This window comes from Podarcis gaigeae (assembly GCF_964106915.1).
Source record: "Podarcis gaigeae genome assembly, chromosome: 13".
In the NCBI taxonomy this organism is placed as follows: domain Eukaryota; kingdom Metazoa; phylum Chordata; class Lepidosauria; order Squamata; family Lacertidae; genus Podarcis; species Podarcis gaigeae.
Window position 1 is genome coordinate 3,857,891 of NC_139689.1, and position 14,465 is coordinate 3,872,355.

Here is a 14,465-nt window from a genome sequence, read left to right on the forward strand (position 1 = left end):
CACAACCCCAGAGTTATCCACAACTGGACCCAATGGTCAGGGGTCCCTTTACCTTTAAGCAAAATAAGGCCCAGGGGCCGGATCCGGCCCAATCGCCTTCTCAATCCGGCCTGCAGACGGTCTGGGAATCAGCGTGTTTTTACATGAGTAGAATGCTTTTATTTAAAATGCATCTCTGGGTTACTTGTGGGGCACAGAAATTCATTCATTTCCCCCAAAAAATATAGTCCGGCCCCACAAGGTCTAAGGGACAGTGGACTGGCCCCCTGTTGAAAGAGTTTGCTGACCCCTGCTCTATATAGCTCCATCCTTCTTTCAGACATGGTGATATATCCTCAGTATATTGCCATGTCTAGCTGGTGATGCATCACAGTGGAGTTGTGCGCAGACCCTCTGCCCTTAGAATCATAGAATCATAGAACCATAGAGTTGGAAGAGACCACAAGGGCCATTGAGTCCAACCCCCTGCCAAGCAGGAAACCCCATCAGAGCACTCCTGACATATGGCTGTCAAGCCTCTGCTTAAAGACCTCCAAAGAAGGAGACTCCACCACACTCCTGGGCAGCAAATTCCACTGTCAAACAGCTCTTACTGTCAGGAAGTTCTTCCTAATGTTTAGGTGGAATCTTCTTTCTTGTAGTTTGGATCCATTGCTCCGTGTCCGCTTCTCTGGAGCAGCAGAAAACAACCTTTCTCCCTCCTCTATGTGACATCCTTTTATATATTTGAACATGGCTATCATATCACCCCTTAACCTCCTCTTCTCCAGGCTAAACATGCCCAGCTCCCTTAGCCGTTCCTCATAAGGCATCATTTCCAGGCCTTTGACCATTTGGGTTGCCCTCCTCTGGACACGTTCCAGTTCTGTCAGTGTCCTTCTTGAACTGTGGTGCCCAGAACTGGACACAGTACTCCAGGTGAGGTCTGACCAGAGCAGAATACAGTGGCACTATTACTTCCCTTGATCTAGATGCTATACTCCTATGGATGCAGCCCAGAATTGCATTGGCTTTTTTAGCTGCCGCCTCACACTCTTGGCTCATGTCAAGTTTGTGGTCAACCAAGACTCCTAGATCCTTTTCACATGTACTGCTCTCAAGCCAGGTGTCACCTTGCGGAGCTGAGTGCCTCCTCTTCTCCAAACACCCAGCTTCTCCTCTTCCCTCCGCTCCAGATCTGTGAGAACTACGGCCCCAACCTGGACACCTGCCCCGAGGGGACGGTGCTGGGCCTCCTGGTGGATTCGAGCAGCTGCCTCCATCTCTACGTCAACGGCATGGACCAGGGCGTGGCCGCGCAGGACATCCTGAACCCCTGCTATGTCCTCATCGACCTCTATGGGCAGTGCGAGCAGGTGAGAGCGGTTTGGGTTTCCCCCAAGGATTTTTTTGGTGCTGGCTGCAGCCATGGACATGCTATGCGATCTGATGGTGAATTTGGGGTGACCCAATGCAAAAATCCTGAGGATCCATGGGCTTTTACCTCCCTCCTCCCAGGCAGCCTCCTTTATCTCTAGCGTCCCTTATCTCCCTTCCCGATCGCTTACCGATCAGCTGCTTCCTGTCAACACTCCCTTCCCTCTTGCTTGTCTTAGTGTCTGTTCCTTAGCTGGAGCAGTTTTTGCTCCTCCTTTTCTTCCAATTTCTCTCCTTGTTGCTTTAGTCTTCCTATCTCCTCTCCTTGCATGTTTGCTGTCTTTACCTCCCCACTCCCAGGCGGCCTCCTTTATTGCTAGCGTCCCTTATCTCGCTTCCGATCGCTTGCGATCTGGGCTTTGTTTCACCCCCTTCCCTCTTTCAAAAAAAAAAAAAAAGCATGATCTCCTTTACACCCATGGGCAATTCATCTCCAGGTACCACACCTTTGCCCCATAAGACGCATAGACATTTCCCCTTACATTTTAGGAGGAAAAAAGTGCGTCTTAAGGAGCGAAAAATTTTGTGTTTTCATATTTTGATTTGGTTTCGTGAACCGCTCAGAGACCTCCGGGCATAGGATGATATATTATTAATAATAATTTTATTATCATTAATAATAATACCTCCATGGTCAGAGGCAGTAATGCTTCTGAAGACCAGTTGCTGGAAGCTCTGGGACGGGAGAGGGCTTCCTCCTCTTCCCAGATCTCTGTCCTTATTTTCCCTGCGTCTCAAGCACTGCTTTCTTCCTAGGTTACGATCGTGACAAATGACACTCCAGCCGTGGGCGCGGAGGGAGACGACCCCCACAACCAGGGCGATATGGAGAAGGCAGACATGGTGGATGGTGAGCATACAGTCCCGCCGTCTCCCCTTTGCTTTTCCAGAACTGGTCCTTGTTTTTGCAACCCTTGCTGCTGCATGTTTGTCAGTGTTTTGAAAAAGAAAAGGTTCCGACCTCCTTTTTACTCCTTTGCCTGGTCCTCAGACCTTAGTTGGCACAAAAGAGTCTTTGAGAAAGAGTATTTTTGCAGAGTACAGTGGTACCTCAGGTTAAGTACTTAATTCGTTCCAGAGGTCCGTACTTAACCTGAAACTGTTCTTAACCTGAAGCACCACTTTAGCTAATGGGGCCTCCCGCTGCCACCGCGCCACCGGAGCACAATTTATGTTCTCATCCTGAAGCAAAGGTCTTAACCTGAAACACTATTTCTGGGTTAGCGGAGTCTGTAACCTGAAGCATATGTAACCTGAGGCGTCTGTAACCCGAGGTACCACTGTATTGCTGCTTTTATTCTTTAAAAGCCTTCTTCCCCAACCATGATCGACAGCTTTTACGCACACCAAACACAACCAGCTTTCTACCATCCAGCCAACCCACACTCAACACTAATATTGACCACTCTATATATGTTGTTGTTGTTGTTGAGTCGTTTAGTGGTGTCCGCCTCTTCGTCACCCCCTGGACCAGAGCACGCCAGGCACTCCTGTCTTCCACTGCCTCCCGCAGTTTGGTCCAACTCATGCTGGTCGCTTCAAGAACACTGTCCCACCATCTCATCCTCTGTCGTCTCCTTCTCCTTGTGCCCTCCATCTTTCCCAACATCTGGGTCTTTTCCAGGGAGTCTTCTCTTCTCATGAGGAGGCCAAAGTCTTGGAGCCTCGGCTTCAGGATCTGTCCTCCTAGTGAGCACTCAGGGCTGATTTTCTTCAGAATGGATCTTCTTGCAGTCCATGGGACTCTCCAGAGTCTCCTCCAGCACCAGAATTCAAAAGCATCCATTCTTTGGCGATCAGCCTTCTTTGTGGTCCAGCTCTCACTTCCATACATCACTACTGGGAAAACCATGGCTTTAACTCTACGGAACTTTGTTGGCAAGGTGATGTCTCTGCTTTTTAAGATGCTGTCTAGGTTTGTCATTGCACTCTATACAGTTACAATTTGGTGAAAGGTTGCTTGAGTCATTGTAGGCCGCTGACTCATGTTGACTTAGTTCTTTTAGCATTAAAGAAACAGCAACCAGTTTTTTAGCGGTGACAAAGTTCTGATAGCCAAAGGTGGCACGTATCACCTGGAGAGGTGTGGGTGTCTGGCTCACCTGTATTGAACACCTGTATTTGCAGGTATCAAGGAGAGCGTCTGCTGGACTCCCCCCGTAGACCTGAACACCATGAAGACCTGTGAATACCACGCCCTCTGTGCCCGCTTCAAAGACCTCCTACTGCTGCCTGGTGAGCAAAATTAGGCACCTTTGCATAGATTTGCATAATTTATTCCATGCCGGCCAGGCCTAGGAACATGCACAAAATATATTTATGCTATTTTTTATTTTTTAAAACTGTTTAGGAGAGAGCCTTCTCTTTTCTCTTCACTTCTCCCTGGCTTTTTTCTGGCCCATGTAGGACCAGTCTGGATAGTTCGCCTTGGTGAAGACTTGACGTTTTCATCCCCAAAAAAGTTTTTGATTTGAGTTTCCACTGAAATGAGGCTGTATTTTAATGTTGTATTTTAATCTTGTTTTTTAAAGTTGTATTTCAACTAATTGTTTTTATATCTGGTGTTAGCCGCCCTGAGCCCGGTCTTGGCTGGGGAGGGTGGGGTATAAATAAAATTTATTATTATTATTATTATTATTATTATTATTATTATTATTATTCTCCAGCCAGTTCCCTTCGGACATTTTAGACTACAAAGCCCATCAGCCAGTGGGGCTCAGCCGGATGGGAGTTGTAGTCCAAGACACCTGGAGGAAACCAGATTGGGGAAGGCTTTCTTTGAAAAAGAGGAAGAGTTTGTAGAAATCAGACCTCACTAATTGAATACAGTGGTGCCCCGCAAGACGAACGCCTCGCAAGACGGAAAACCCGCTAGATGAAAGGGTTTTCCGTTTTGGAGGCGCTTCACAAAACGAATTTCCCTATGGGCTTGCTTCGCAAGACGAAATGTCTTGCGAGTTCCTGCGGGTTCCCCCCCTTTTCCCCCTTTTCCTAAGCCGCTTATCAGCTGATCTGCTAAAAGCCGCTAAACCACTTATAGCGCTAATCCGCTAAGCTGTCAATGGGCTTGCTTCGCAAGACAAAAAAAACGCTATACGAAGAGCCTCATGGAACGGATTAATTTCCTCTTGCGAGGCACCACTGTACTTTAATTTTTTAAATAGAAGCATCTCTTCCAGATGGGTCTGCCAGGAACGATGCACCCTTACAGAACTACAGTTCCCAGAGTTCCCTGGGAAGAGGAGTTGATGGTTAAACCACTCCGGGGGGGGAGGGGTCTCCCAACAGCTCTCAGCACCCTTAACAAACTACACTTCCCAGGATTCCTTGGGCAGAAGCCAGGACTTGGTATCACAGTGTTTCGAATGCGTGGTGCAAATGTGGCCTTATCTGCCCATTTCATGAAATTTATACATCGTTTGGTTGTAAAAACAACAGCAACAACCCTGAAAATAGTTTACAAAACAGATAAAAGAATAAAATTATCTGTAAGCAAAATTAACAAAAAATTGGAGGCCTTTGAAATTAAAACAGACTAAAAACCGATTGGGGTGGATCTACACACAGGAAAAAACACGCTATAAGTACGTCAGAAATTAAATCATTGAAACAAAAGGGGGGAAACGGCTATGGTAAATCTTTTATTTTTAATTGCTCTCCAATGCCACCGCCTGTTGCATGTTTATAACGCACTCAAAACACTGTTTTTTTACTAAGGTAGCTGAGTCCTTGCAGCAAGTTTCTTACCTCCTGCATGTAAACAAATGCCCTGTGTCCAGGGCAGCTGTCTACCAGCTCCATCTGGTACACAGGATGAGACCCTCCCTGCCCGCTGACTGTCTGGCCAGAGTGATGCATGCTGTGGTTATCTTCCGCTTGCACTTCCATTCGCTCTACGTGGGGCTACCTTTGAAGGTGACCCGCAGACTACAACTAATCCAGAATGTGGCAGCCAGACTGGTGACTGGGAGCGGCCGCCGAGACCATATAACACCGGTCCTGAAAGACCTACATTGGCTCCCAGTATGTTTTCGATCATAGTTCAAAGTGTTGGTGCTGAGCTCGAAAGACCTAAGTGGCCTCAAAAGCCCAGTAGACCGGAAGGAGCATCTCCACCTCCATCGTTCATCCCGGACACTGAGGTCCAGCTCCGAAGGCCTCCTGGCGGTTCCCTCATTGCGAGAAGTGAGGTTACAGGGAACCAGGCAGAGGGCCTTCTCGGTGGTGGCACCCGCCCTGTGGAACACCCTCCCTTCAGATGTCAAAGAGAACAACGACTACTAGACTTTTAGAAGACATCTGAAGGCAGCCCTGTTCAGGGAAGCTTTTAATGTTTAATAGGTTATTGTATTTTAGTGTTTTGTTGGAAGCCGCCCAGAGTGGCTGGGGAAACCCAGCCAGATGGGCGGGGTATAAATAATAAATTATTATTATTACTTTTGAGTGATGTCAATAGGCTGGGAGTTCCAAAGTTCAGGCGCTGCCACACAAGAAACAGCTTGCTCTTTATTCGTTTTCAAAATGCGAATGCTATAGCCTTGCCAAAGGTTCTTTTTCGTGTGCCGTGGCAGAACACACAGGGGCATATTTTGGATTTCCCTCCCCTGTTTTTTTCTGACCTGGCTTCCTCTTCCTCATTCGATCTCTTTTGCCAGACGACTACTTCGTGGAAGACTCCAAATTCAGCCTCTGCTACTGTGAGTCGTGTCACAAGCTCCGGGGCGACGAGGCCTACTACAAGCAGGGGGAGCCTCCCCGGGACTACGCTCTGCCTTTTGGGTGGTGCCGTTTTAACCTCAGGTACGGAGGTCGGACGCGGGTGGCGCTGTGGGTTAAACCACGGAGCCTAGGACTTGCCGATCAGAAAGTTGGAGGTTCGAATCCCCATGACGGGTGAGCTCCCGTTGCTCGGTCCCTGCTCCTGCCAACCTAGCAGTTCGAAAGCACCTCAAAGTGCAAGTAGATCAATAGGTACCGCTCCGGCGGGAAGGTAAACGGCATTTCCGTGCGCTGCTCTGGTTCTCCAGAAGCGGCTTAGTCCTGCTGGCCACATGACCCGGAAGCTGTACGCCGGCTCCCTCGGCCAGTAAAGCGAGATGAGCGCTGCAACCCCAGAGTCGGCCACGACTGGACCTAATGGTCAGGGGTCCCTTTACCTTTACCTACGGAGGCTGGATTGGAAAGCCGGGCCTAACATTGAGCAAATTGGCAAAAATGTATACAGTGGTGCCGTGGTTCTCAAACCGTAAGTCTGTTCCAAAACCAAAGCATTCCAAAACCAAGGCGCGCTTTCCCATAGAAATCAATGCAAAACCGATTAATCCGTTCCAGACTTTTAAAAACAACCCCTAAAACAGCCGTTTAGCGTGAATTTTACTGTCTTAACGAGACCATGGATCCATATAGCACCGGTCTTGAAAGACCTGCACTGGCTCCCAGGACGTTTCCGAGCACACAAAGTGTTGGTGCTGACCTTGAAAGCCCTAAATGGCCTCAAAGGCCCAGTAGACCTGAAGGAACGTCTCCACCCCCATCGTTCTGCCCGGACACGGAGGTCCAGCTCCAAGGGCCTTCTGGCGGTTCCCTCCCTGCGAGAAGTGAGCTTACAGGGAACCAGGTAGAGGGCCTTCTCGGTGGTGGCACCCGCCCTGAGGAACGCCCTCCCTTCAGATGTCAAGGAAATAAACAACTACCTGACTTATAGAAGACATCTGAAGGCAGCCCTGTTTAGGGAAGCTTTTAATGTTTGATGCATTACTATTTTAATATTTTGTTGAAAGCTGCCCAGAGTAGCTGGGGAAGCCCAGCCAGATGGGCGGGGTATAAATAATAATAATAATAACAATAATTATTATTATTATTATTATTATTATTATTATTATTATTATTATTATTGAATGAAAGCAATAAACAATGTACTGTAGTCACACAATCAGTCAGTAGCTGAACTGGGTTCCACACAGTCACAAAAACAAAACAAAAAAGAGCTGCGAAAACAACCACAAAATAAATAGCAAAAACTGACAGACCTCAGCGTAACGGAGTGCCAGACACCCCGAAATAACCCTTTCCTCTCCTCTCGGCAGGGTGAATCCCCGGTTGGAGGTGGGCAGCACCTGTAAGAAATGGCACATGGCCTATCACGGGACAAGCATCGGATCCGTCCGGCGCATGCTGGATCAAGGAGAGTTGGTGCCAGGTAAGGGGGTGCCCAGGTTGTGTTTGCTGGGGGTACGGGATGCCAGCTTCTGCCTCTGCAGTCCCTTTGTCACTGTCCCCTACGGGGCAGTTCCTCCCCCTGCTCAACAGACAGCTCAAATTTTGTTCCTAGGAAACCGCGTCCCATGAGAGTTCGTGGGGGAAAGGAAGAACACCCACTTTGAATTCTGTGGTTTTACACCTAACAACCACCACCTGCTCCTCAGCAGGTCTTAAAATTAGGCGAATCAAACCTTAAATGAACAGCAACACATATGACATACAATGGTCCCTTGGTTCTCAAACGCCTTGGTACTCAAACAACTTGGAACCCAGGTACTGCAAACCTGGAAGTAAGTGTTCCAGTATGGGAACCTTTTTCAGAAGCTGAACATGCTCCATTTTGAGTGTTACGCTTCCAATTTGAGTGCCACACTTCCCTTTTGAGTGTTACGCCAAGGTCTGTCTGTTTTTGCTGTTTATTTTGTGTTTTTGTTTTTGCGGCTCTCTTTTGTGACTGTGTGGAACCCAGTCCAGCTACCGATTGATTGATTGATTGATTGATTGATTGGGTGACTGCAGTACATTGTTAACTGCTTTCATTTTATGGACCAATGATCTTGTTAGATAGTAAAATTCATGTTAAACGGCTGTTTTAGGGGTTGTTTTTAAAAGTCTGGAACGGATTAATCCATTTTGCATTACTTTCTATGGGAAAGCACGCCTTGGTTTTGGAACGCTTTGGTTTTGGAACGGACTTGCGGAACAGATGTGGTTTGAGAACCAAGGTACCACTGTACTGCTCTGTGTCATGATTTATTTAACAAAATAAATAAAGGCAACATGGAGAAGCCATGTGTGGAAAGCTCAGCACACACAGACTCAAACCTCGGAGGGCTACCTGAGCGGGGGAACCTTTCCCAATCTAGACATCCCAAGAGATTGTGTAGGGCAGGGGTCAGCAAACTTTTTCAGAGGGGGGCCAGGCCTCTGTCCCTTGGACCTTGTGGGGGGGTCAGACTCTATTTTGAAGAAGAAAATAAAATGAACGAATTCCTATGCCCCACAAATAACCCAGAGATGCATTTTAAATAAAAGCACACGTTCTACTCCTGTAAAAACACCAGGCAGGCCCCACAAATAACCCAGAGATGCATTTTATATAAAAGCGCACATTCTACTCATGTAAAAACACGCTGGTTCCTGGACCGTCCGTGGGCTGGATTTAGAAAGCGATTGGGCCAGATCCGGGCCTTAGTTTGCCTACCCATGGCGTTGGGTCTTGCTTTTTGCATTGTTATTATTATTGTTATTGATGAGATTTATACGCCGCCCTTCATCCAAAGACCGCAGGGCGGTTTACAGCCTAGACACCGAAAAAGGAGGCGCCAAATACATACCCTAACAATGGGAACAAGCAACCGCCGCTTCCCCCGTAAGCCCATCGGGAGAGGCTGATTCCACCTTGTGTCTCTTGCTCCTCGCTCTTCGCAGGAAGCACGTCGATCCTGAGCTGCCGCCCAGTCAAGGCGGACCCGCAAGGCGTCAACGGCGGAGGTGGCGGCGGCGTGGGTGGCGGGGGCGGCAGCGGGGGGTACCACGAGCCCGAGGAGAACAGCTCACACGGGCACGAGGATCTTCAGCGCGTCCTGCTGTCTCCCACGTTGCGCTACGCCGGACTGGAGCCTTTCGCCACCAAAGTGCAGTACGTATCCCGTGTGTGTGTGTGTGTGCACTGTTACTGGGACCTTCGGTGAGCCTGGCCGAGGAGCTGGGGCGGCAGTGTGGCACAGTGGTTAGAGCAGCGCTTCTCAAAACCCAGGTCCCCCAGCTGTTGTCAGACTACAACGCCCATCATCCCTGGCTGCTGGTCCTGCCTGCTAGGGGTAATGGGAGTTGTAGTCCGACAGCAGCTGGGGGACCTGGGTTTGAGAAACGTTGGCGTTGAGAGTGTTGAACCCTAGCAGCTGAGAGATCAGAGTTCGGATCCTGAAGCTCAACTGGGGGGGCAGTCGCTGCCTTTCTCGGCCTAACCTACCTCACGGGGTTGTTGTAATCAATAAGAAGGAGGAGCATGTGGAAGCAGTAAACAGAATAAAAAAGGAAGGGAGGGAGAAATGGGCTTCTTATTTCCTCTCCAACTCAAAGAAGCAGACCGTTTGGCAGCAGGTGAGAGAGCCAGCAGGGGGACAGTCCAGGTGATACTGTTCATCTGGATTGAAAAGCAGGGAAATAAATTCTCAAAATCCAAGAGTTTAGAGATCTCCCCCCCCCCCCAAAAAAAAACCCCTGGTAACTTGAAGACAGTTGACAGGATCAGGCCAATTTCAGGGGGCCAGGTGACCCTCACCTCTCTTGCCCTGATCTGGCCACTGTGATCCACATGACAGTCACCTCCAGCCTTGATTATTGTAACTGCTCTACGTGGGGCTGCCCTTGAGACTGACCCAGAAACTCCAGCGGGTGCAGAATGCTGCAGTGAGACACCTTACGGGGTCCTCACCATGGGATCACATTCATCCAGTGCTTTACCAGTTGCACTGGCTCCCGGTGGAGTACAGGATCAGGTTCAAGGTGCTGGTTTTGACCTTTAAAGCCCTATGTGGCCTAGGACCCTCGTACCTATGGGACCGCCTCTCCTGGTATGCCCCAAGGAGGACCTTAAGGTCCACAAATGACAACATTTTGGAGGTCCCAGGTGGTTAGATTGGTCACAACTAGGGCCAGGGCCTTTTCGGCCCTGGCCCCGACTCGGTGGAACGCTCTGTCCCAAGAGACTAGGGCCCTGCGGGACTTGACATCTTTCCACAGGGCCTGCAAGATGAAGCTGTTCCACCAGGCCTTTGGCCAAGACACAGTCTGACCCCCCCTCCTTTCGTAATCCTCGCAGATCTCTAGCCCAATGGTTGCCATTAATTTGATTCTGAATTGATTTTAAAATGAACTGATTTTAGAATGCTGTGTTACTTTTATTGTTGTTAGCCGCTCTGAGCCCGGCTTCGTCTGGGGAGGGCAGGATATAAATACATAAATAATAATAATAATAATAATAATAATAATAATAATAATTATTATTATTATTATTATTATTATTATTATTATTAGGTCTCCTGCTAACCTCACGGCCCCCTGATTCTGCCCGCCTTCTCTCTCACAGATTCAAAGACCCAAAGTCCCACCGGCAGCATTCGGCCCAGGTGGCCTTTCAGGTGTGCGTCCGCCCCGGGTCCTACAAAGTCTGCGCCCAGTCGCTGGCGGCCCCCGAGCCCCTGGACCCCCGCTTCAGCAGCGCCGACATCGAGTGGGTCACCAAGGAGAAAGGTGCTACCGTCCTCTACGGGCTCCTCGTCCGCGTGGAATGAGGACCGCCTTCCGCCCAGGAGCGCTGACGATGACGACGCCACGGCGTTCGGCGGGGAAGAGCGGCGGGGGTAGAGGCTGTTGCCAAAAAACAAAACCCCTGACTCCCTGCTACGCACAGACTGGGGGGGATGACGACGACAGGCACAAAAGACTGCCCCCCCTGTCTCTCAGTGGGGCAGAGGACGGCGTCGCCCCCTTGTGGCCACAGACGGCTGCTTCTTCTACCCCCCCAATTTTTCCTTTTTTTGCACAGAGACAAGCTAAACTTGGGGGGGTTGGGATGTTTGGGGAGTGTTGAGTTGAGCCTTGTATTTAAGAGCATGAGGGGAGGGGGTTTTGGGGGTAAGCGGGGCAGGGGAATTAGTTGCCACAAAAGGACTTTTGCAGATTTTGGGGTGTGGGGGCTCTTTCTGGAACGCCCAGGGGTTTCTATACCGGCAAAATTCACCCTTTTCCTCCCTCCCTCCCTCCCTCCCTCCCAAACTCGCCCTCCCCTGCAGTGTTGAGTCTGTTCATTGGGAAAGGATAGGAAGTGTGGGGGGGGGGTTGGGGGTGATATCGGCCCCCTCTCTTTTTCTTCGACGGCCGCATTGCGACAGGTTCGGACATTTCAGGAGGGTGGCGTGAAGGGGGCAGCCGCTGCCCCCTCCTTGGAAGAGAAAGCAGAGGGGCAGATTCACACCCGCCCCCCAAGCGTGGGTCTCCTTGCTCCTTAGTACGTGTGCGTGTTTTTAATTTTCATCCTCCCCACCACCACCCTTTCTTCAGCCTTCTGCACCAACTCTTGTGTACCCCGCCCCAAGAAGGTTGTGGTGTAAGGTGTGGAATGGTGTGTGTGTGTGTGTGTGTGTGTGTGTGTGTGTGTGTGTGTGTGTGTGTTTAATTAACGCAGTCTGTGAACAAGCACTTACCCCGTGGAAGGTTTCAAAGGTGGGTTCCGGGGGGGGGGGGGGAGAGAGACATGGATTTATCAAATTTCACGCCTAGCTTCTCAAACTCAAACCAAACCACGATTTCCCTCCAGTTATTCCCACCTAAGAGAAGAGACACAGATTTATCAAATTTCACACCCAGCTTCTCGAACTCGCCACCCGTACCACGATTTCTCTCCAGAGAACTCCGGCGATTCCTCCTTTCTTCCGACCCCCCCCCCCATTCCCCATACAACAAGCACATCACCCTCTCCCCCCCCCCCCCCCGCAAATTAAATTTCCTTGCTCTTTATATCCTGAAGGAGCCCGGCACGCATTTCTCAAGTGTGTGTTAACACCCATTTTCCCTTCTCAAGACTATTGATTATTCTCCCCCCTCCCTTCCCTTATTTATTTAAAACCTTGTGTTGGTTGTCAAATTAAAATTAAAAAAAAAAAATGTGAATTTTCTTGAGGGGCGAAAGGGTACATGGCTTTTAATGCCCACCCCGTCCCCCTTTGATTTATATATATTTTAAATGGTATTTATGCTGCTTTTTCACTTTATTTGTTGGAAAATGACATGCATTGGGGTGTTTTGTTTTTTTAACCTCTGTAAAAAAACTTCGTTTCCCTTTTTTTTCTTTGAACAAAAGTTTAAAAGGTTGTACAGTGCGTTTCTCCCCAACTTCCTTGCAAGGGTTTATAAACCAGGATTCAGCTGGTTCAGTGTCCGTGTCTCTTTTCCCTACAACCAAAATAGAGCCTGCTGGGTCTATTTCCTCTGGGAAACCTGCACGCAGGATTCGAACACAAGATCCCTCTCCCCACCTGCAGTTTGCAGCAACTCGTGGCCAGAAGCATTGCCGCTTTCAACTGCTGCAGGAGAGCACAACCACCAACAGCCCTCTCTTCCTCCAGGAATTTGTCCCATCCTCTTTTAAAACCTTCACACTTCAAAACGACCTTGACAGATTAGAGAACTGGGCCAAAACAAACAAGATGAATTTTAACAGGGAGAAATGTAAAGTATTGCACTTGGGCAAAAAAAAAATGAGAGGCACAAATACAAGGTGGGTGACACCTGGCTTGAGAGCAGTACATGTGAAAAGGATCTAGGAGTCTTGGTTGACCACAAACTTGACATGAGCCAACAGTGTGAGGCGGCAGCTAAAAAAGCCAATGCAATTCTGGGCTGCATCAATAGGAGTATAGCATCTAGATCAAGGGAAGTAATAGTGCCACTGTATTCTGCTCTGGTCAGACCTCACCTGGAGTACTGTGTCCAGTTCTGGGCACCACAGTTCAAGAAGGACACGGACAAACTGGAACGTGTCCAGAGGAGGGCAACCAAAATGGTCAAAGGCCTGGAAACGATGCCTTATGAGGAACGGCTAAGGGAGCTGGGCATGTTTAGCCTGGAGAAGAGGAGGTTAAGGGGTGATATGATAGCCATGTTCAAATATATAAAAGGATGTCACATAGAGGAGGGAGAAAGGTTGTTTTCTTCTGCTCCAGAGAAGCGGACACGGAGCAATGGATCCAAACAACAAGAAAGAAGATTCCACCTAAACATGAGGAAGAACTTCCTGACAGTAAGAGCTGTTCGACAGTGGAATTTGCTGCCCAGGAGTGTGGTGGAGTCTCCTTCTTTGGAGGTCTTTAAGCAGAGGCTTGACAACCATATGTCAGGAGTGCTCCGATGGTGTTTCCTGCTTGGCAGGGGGTTGGACTCGATGGCCCTTGTGGTCTCTTCCAACTCTAGGATTCTATGAAAACCACCCAAGTTGGCCTCCTGTGGCAAGGAGTTCCGCAGTTTAAATGTGTCCTGGATGAGCAAGTACATCTTCCTCCTTTGCCTAAATCTTCCACCTTTCAGCTTCACGGGGGGCCCGGGATTTCCCGTGTTACGAGGAAAACTTTCCCTTTGCCACGCTTAATTTTACAAGCTTCTATCGTGTCGTCTCTTAAACTTAAAAGGTCCCAAATGCCGCCCGGTCTTGGCTGGGGAGGGTGGGGTATAAATAAAATTTATTATTATTATTATAGCTTTCACTTCACACAGGAGAGTAGTAGCCTAGCTTAATAAACTTTTGACACCCCAAGCCTTACTGAGATTCTAGCGTCCAATGGACCAGTGCTGGATTTAGGGTGGTGCCGGGTGCAAAATAATAATAGTCCAATATTTATACGGGTGCCTACACAATTATTGTATAAAAAAATATTATGGGGGTGCCAAATTTTGGCCGCACTCAGGGCGCTGCCCCCTAACGACCCAGGAGTTTAGGGGAGTCCAGCACCCACAAACTTCAGAATATGTACCGTATTTTTCGCCCTATAGGACGCACTTTTTCCCCTCCAAAAATAAAGGGGAAATGTGTGTGCATCCTATGGGGCGAATGCAGGCTTTTGCTGAAGCCTGGAGAGCGAGAGGCGTCGGTGCGCACCAACCCCTCTCGCTCTCCAGGCTTCAGGAAGACATCCACAAGCCTTGCACGCCCGGGGGGAATTCCCCGGACGCGCAAGGCTTGCGGGCGGCAGCTGGCAGCACGGGGCGCCCTTCGGAGGATGCCCCAT

At 49.1% G+C, this 14,465-nt stretch overlaps 1 protein-coding gene across 2 annotated transcripts in view; it reads left to right on the forward strand.

Moving 5' to 3' along the window:
• Nucleotides 1-12,613, forward strand: part of NEURL4 (neuralized E3 ubiquitin protein ligase 4) — a gene marked incomplete at its 5' end in the record, with an annotated part of 69,735 nt that extends 57,122 nt beyond the window's left edge. For both annotated transcript variants that reach the window (XM_083706502.1, XM_083706501.1), the window contains 7 exons: nucleotides 1,176-1,355; nucleotides 2,173-2,266; nucleotides 3,544-3,651; nucleotides 6,072-6,216; nucleotides 7,503-7,615; nucleotides 9,109-9,319; nucleotides 10,772-12,613. In XM_083706502.1, the coding sequence (XP_083562628.1) occupies nucleotides 1,176-1,355; nucleotides 2,173-2,266; nucleotides 3,544-3,651; nucleotides 6,072-6,216; nucleotides 7,503-7,615; nucleotides 9,109-9,319; nucleotides 10,772-10,976 (1,056 nt within the window). In that variant the 3' untranslated portion in view covers nucleotides 10,977-12,613. The remainder of the gene's footprint in view (nucleotides 1-1,175; nucleotides 1,356-2,172; nucleotides 2,267-3,543; nucleotides 3,652-6,071; nucleotides 6,217-7,502; nucleotides 7,616-9,108; nucleotides 9,320-10,771) is intronic.
• Between the last annotated feature and the right edge of the window lie 1,852 nt (nucleotides 12,614-14,465).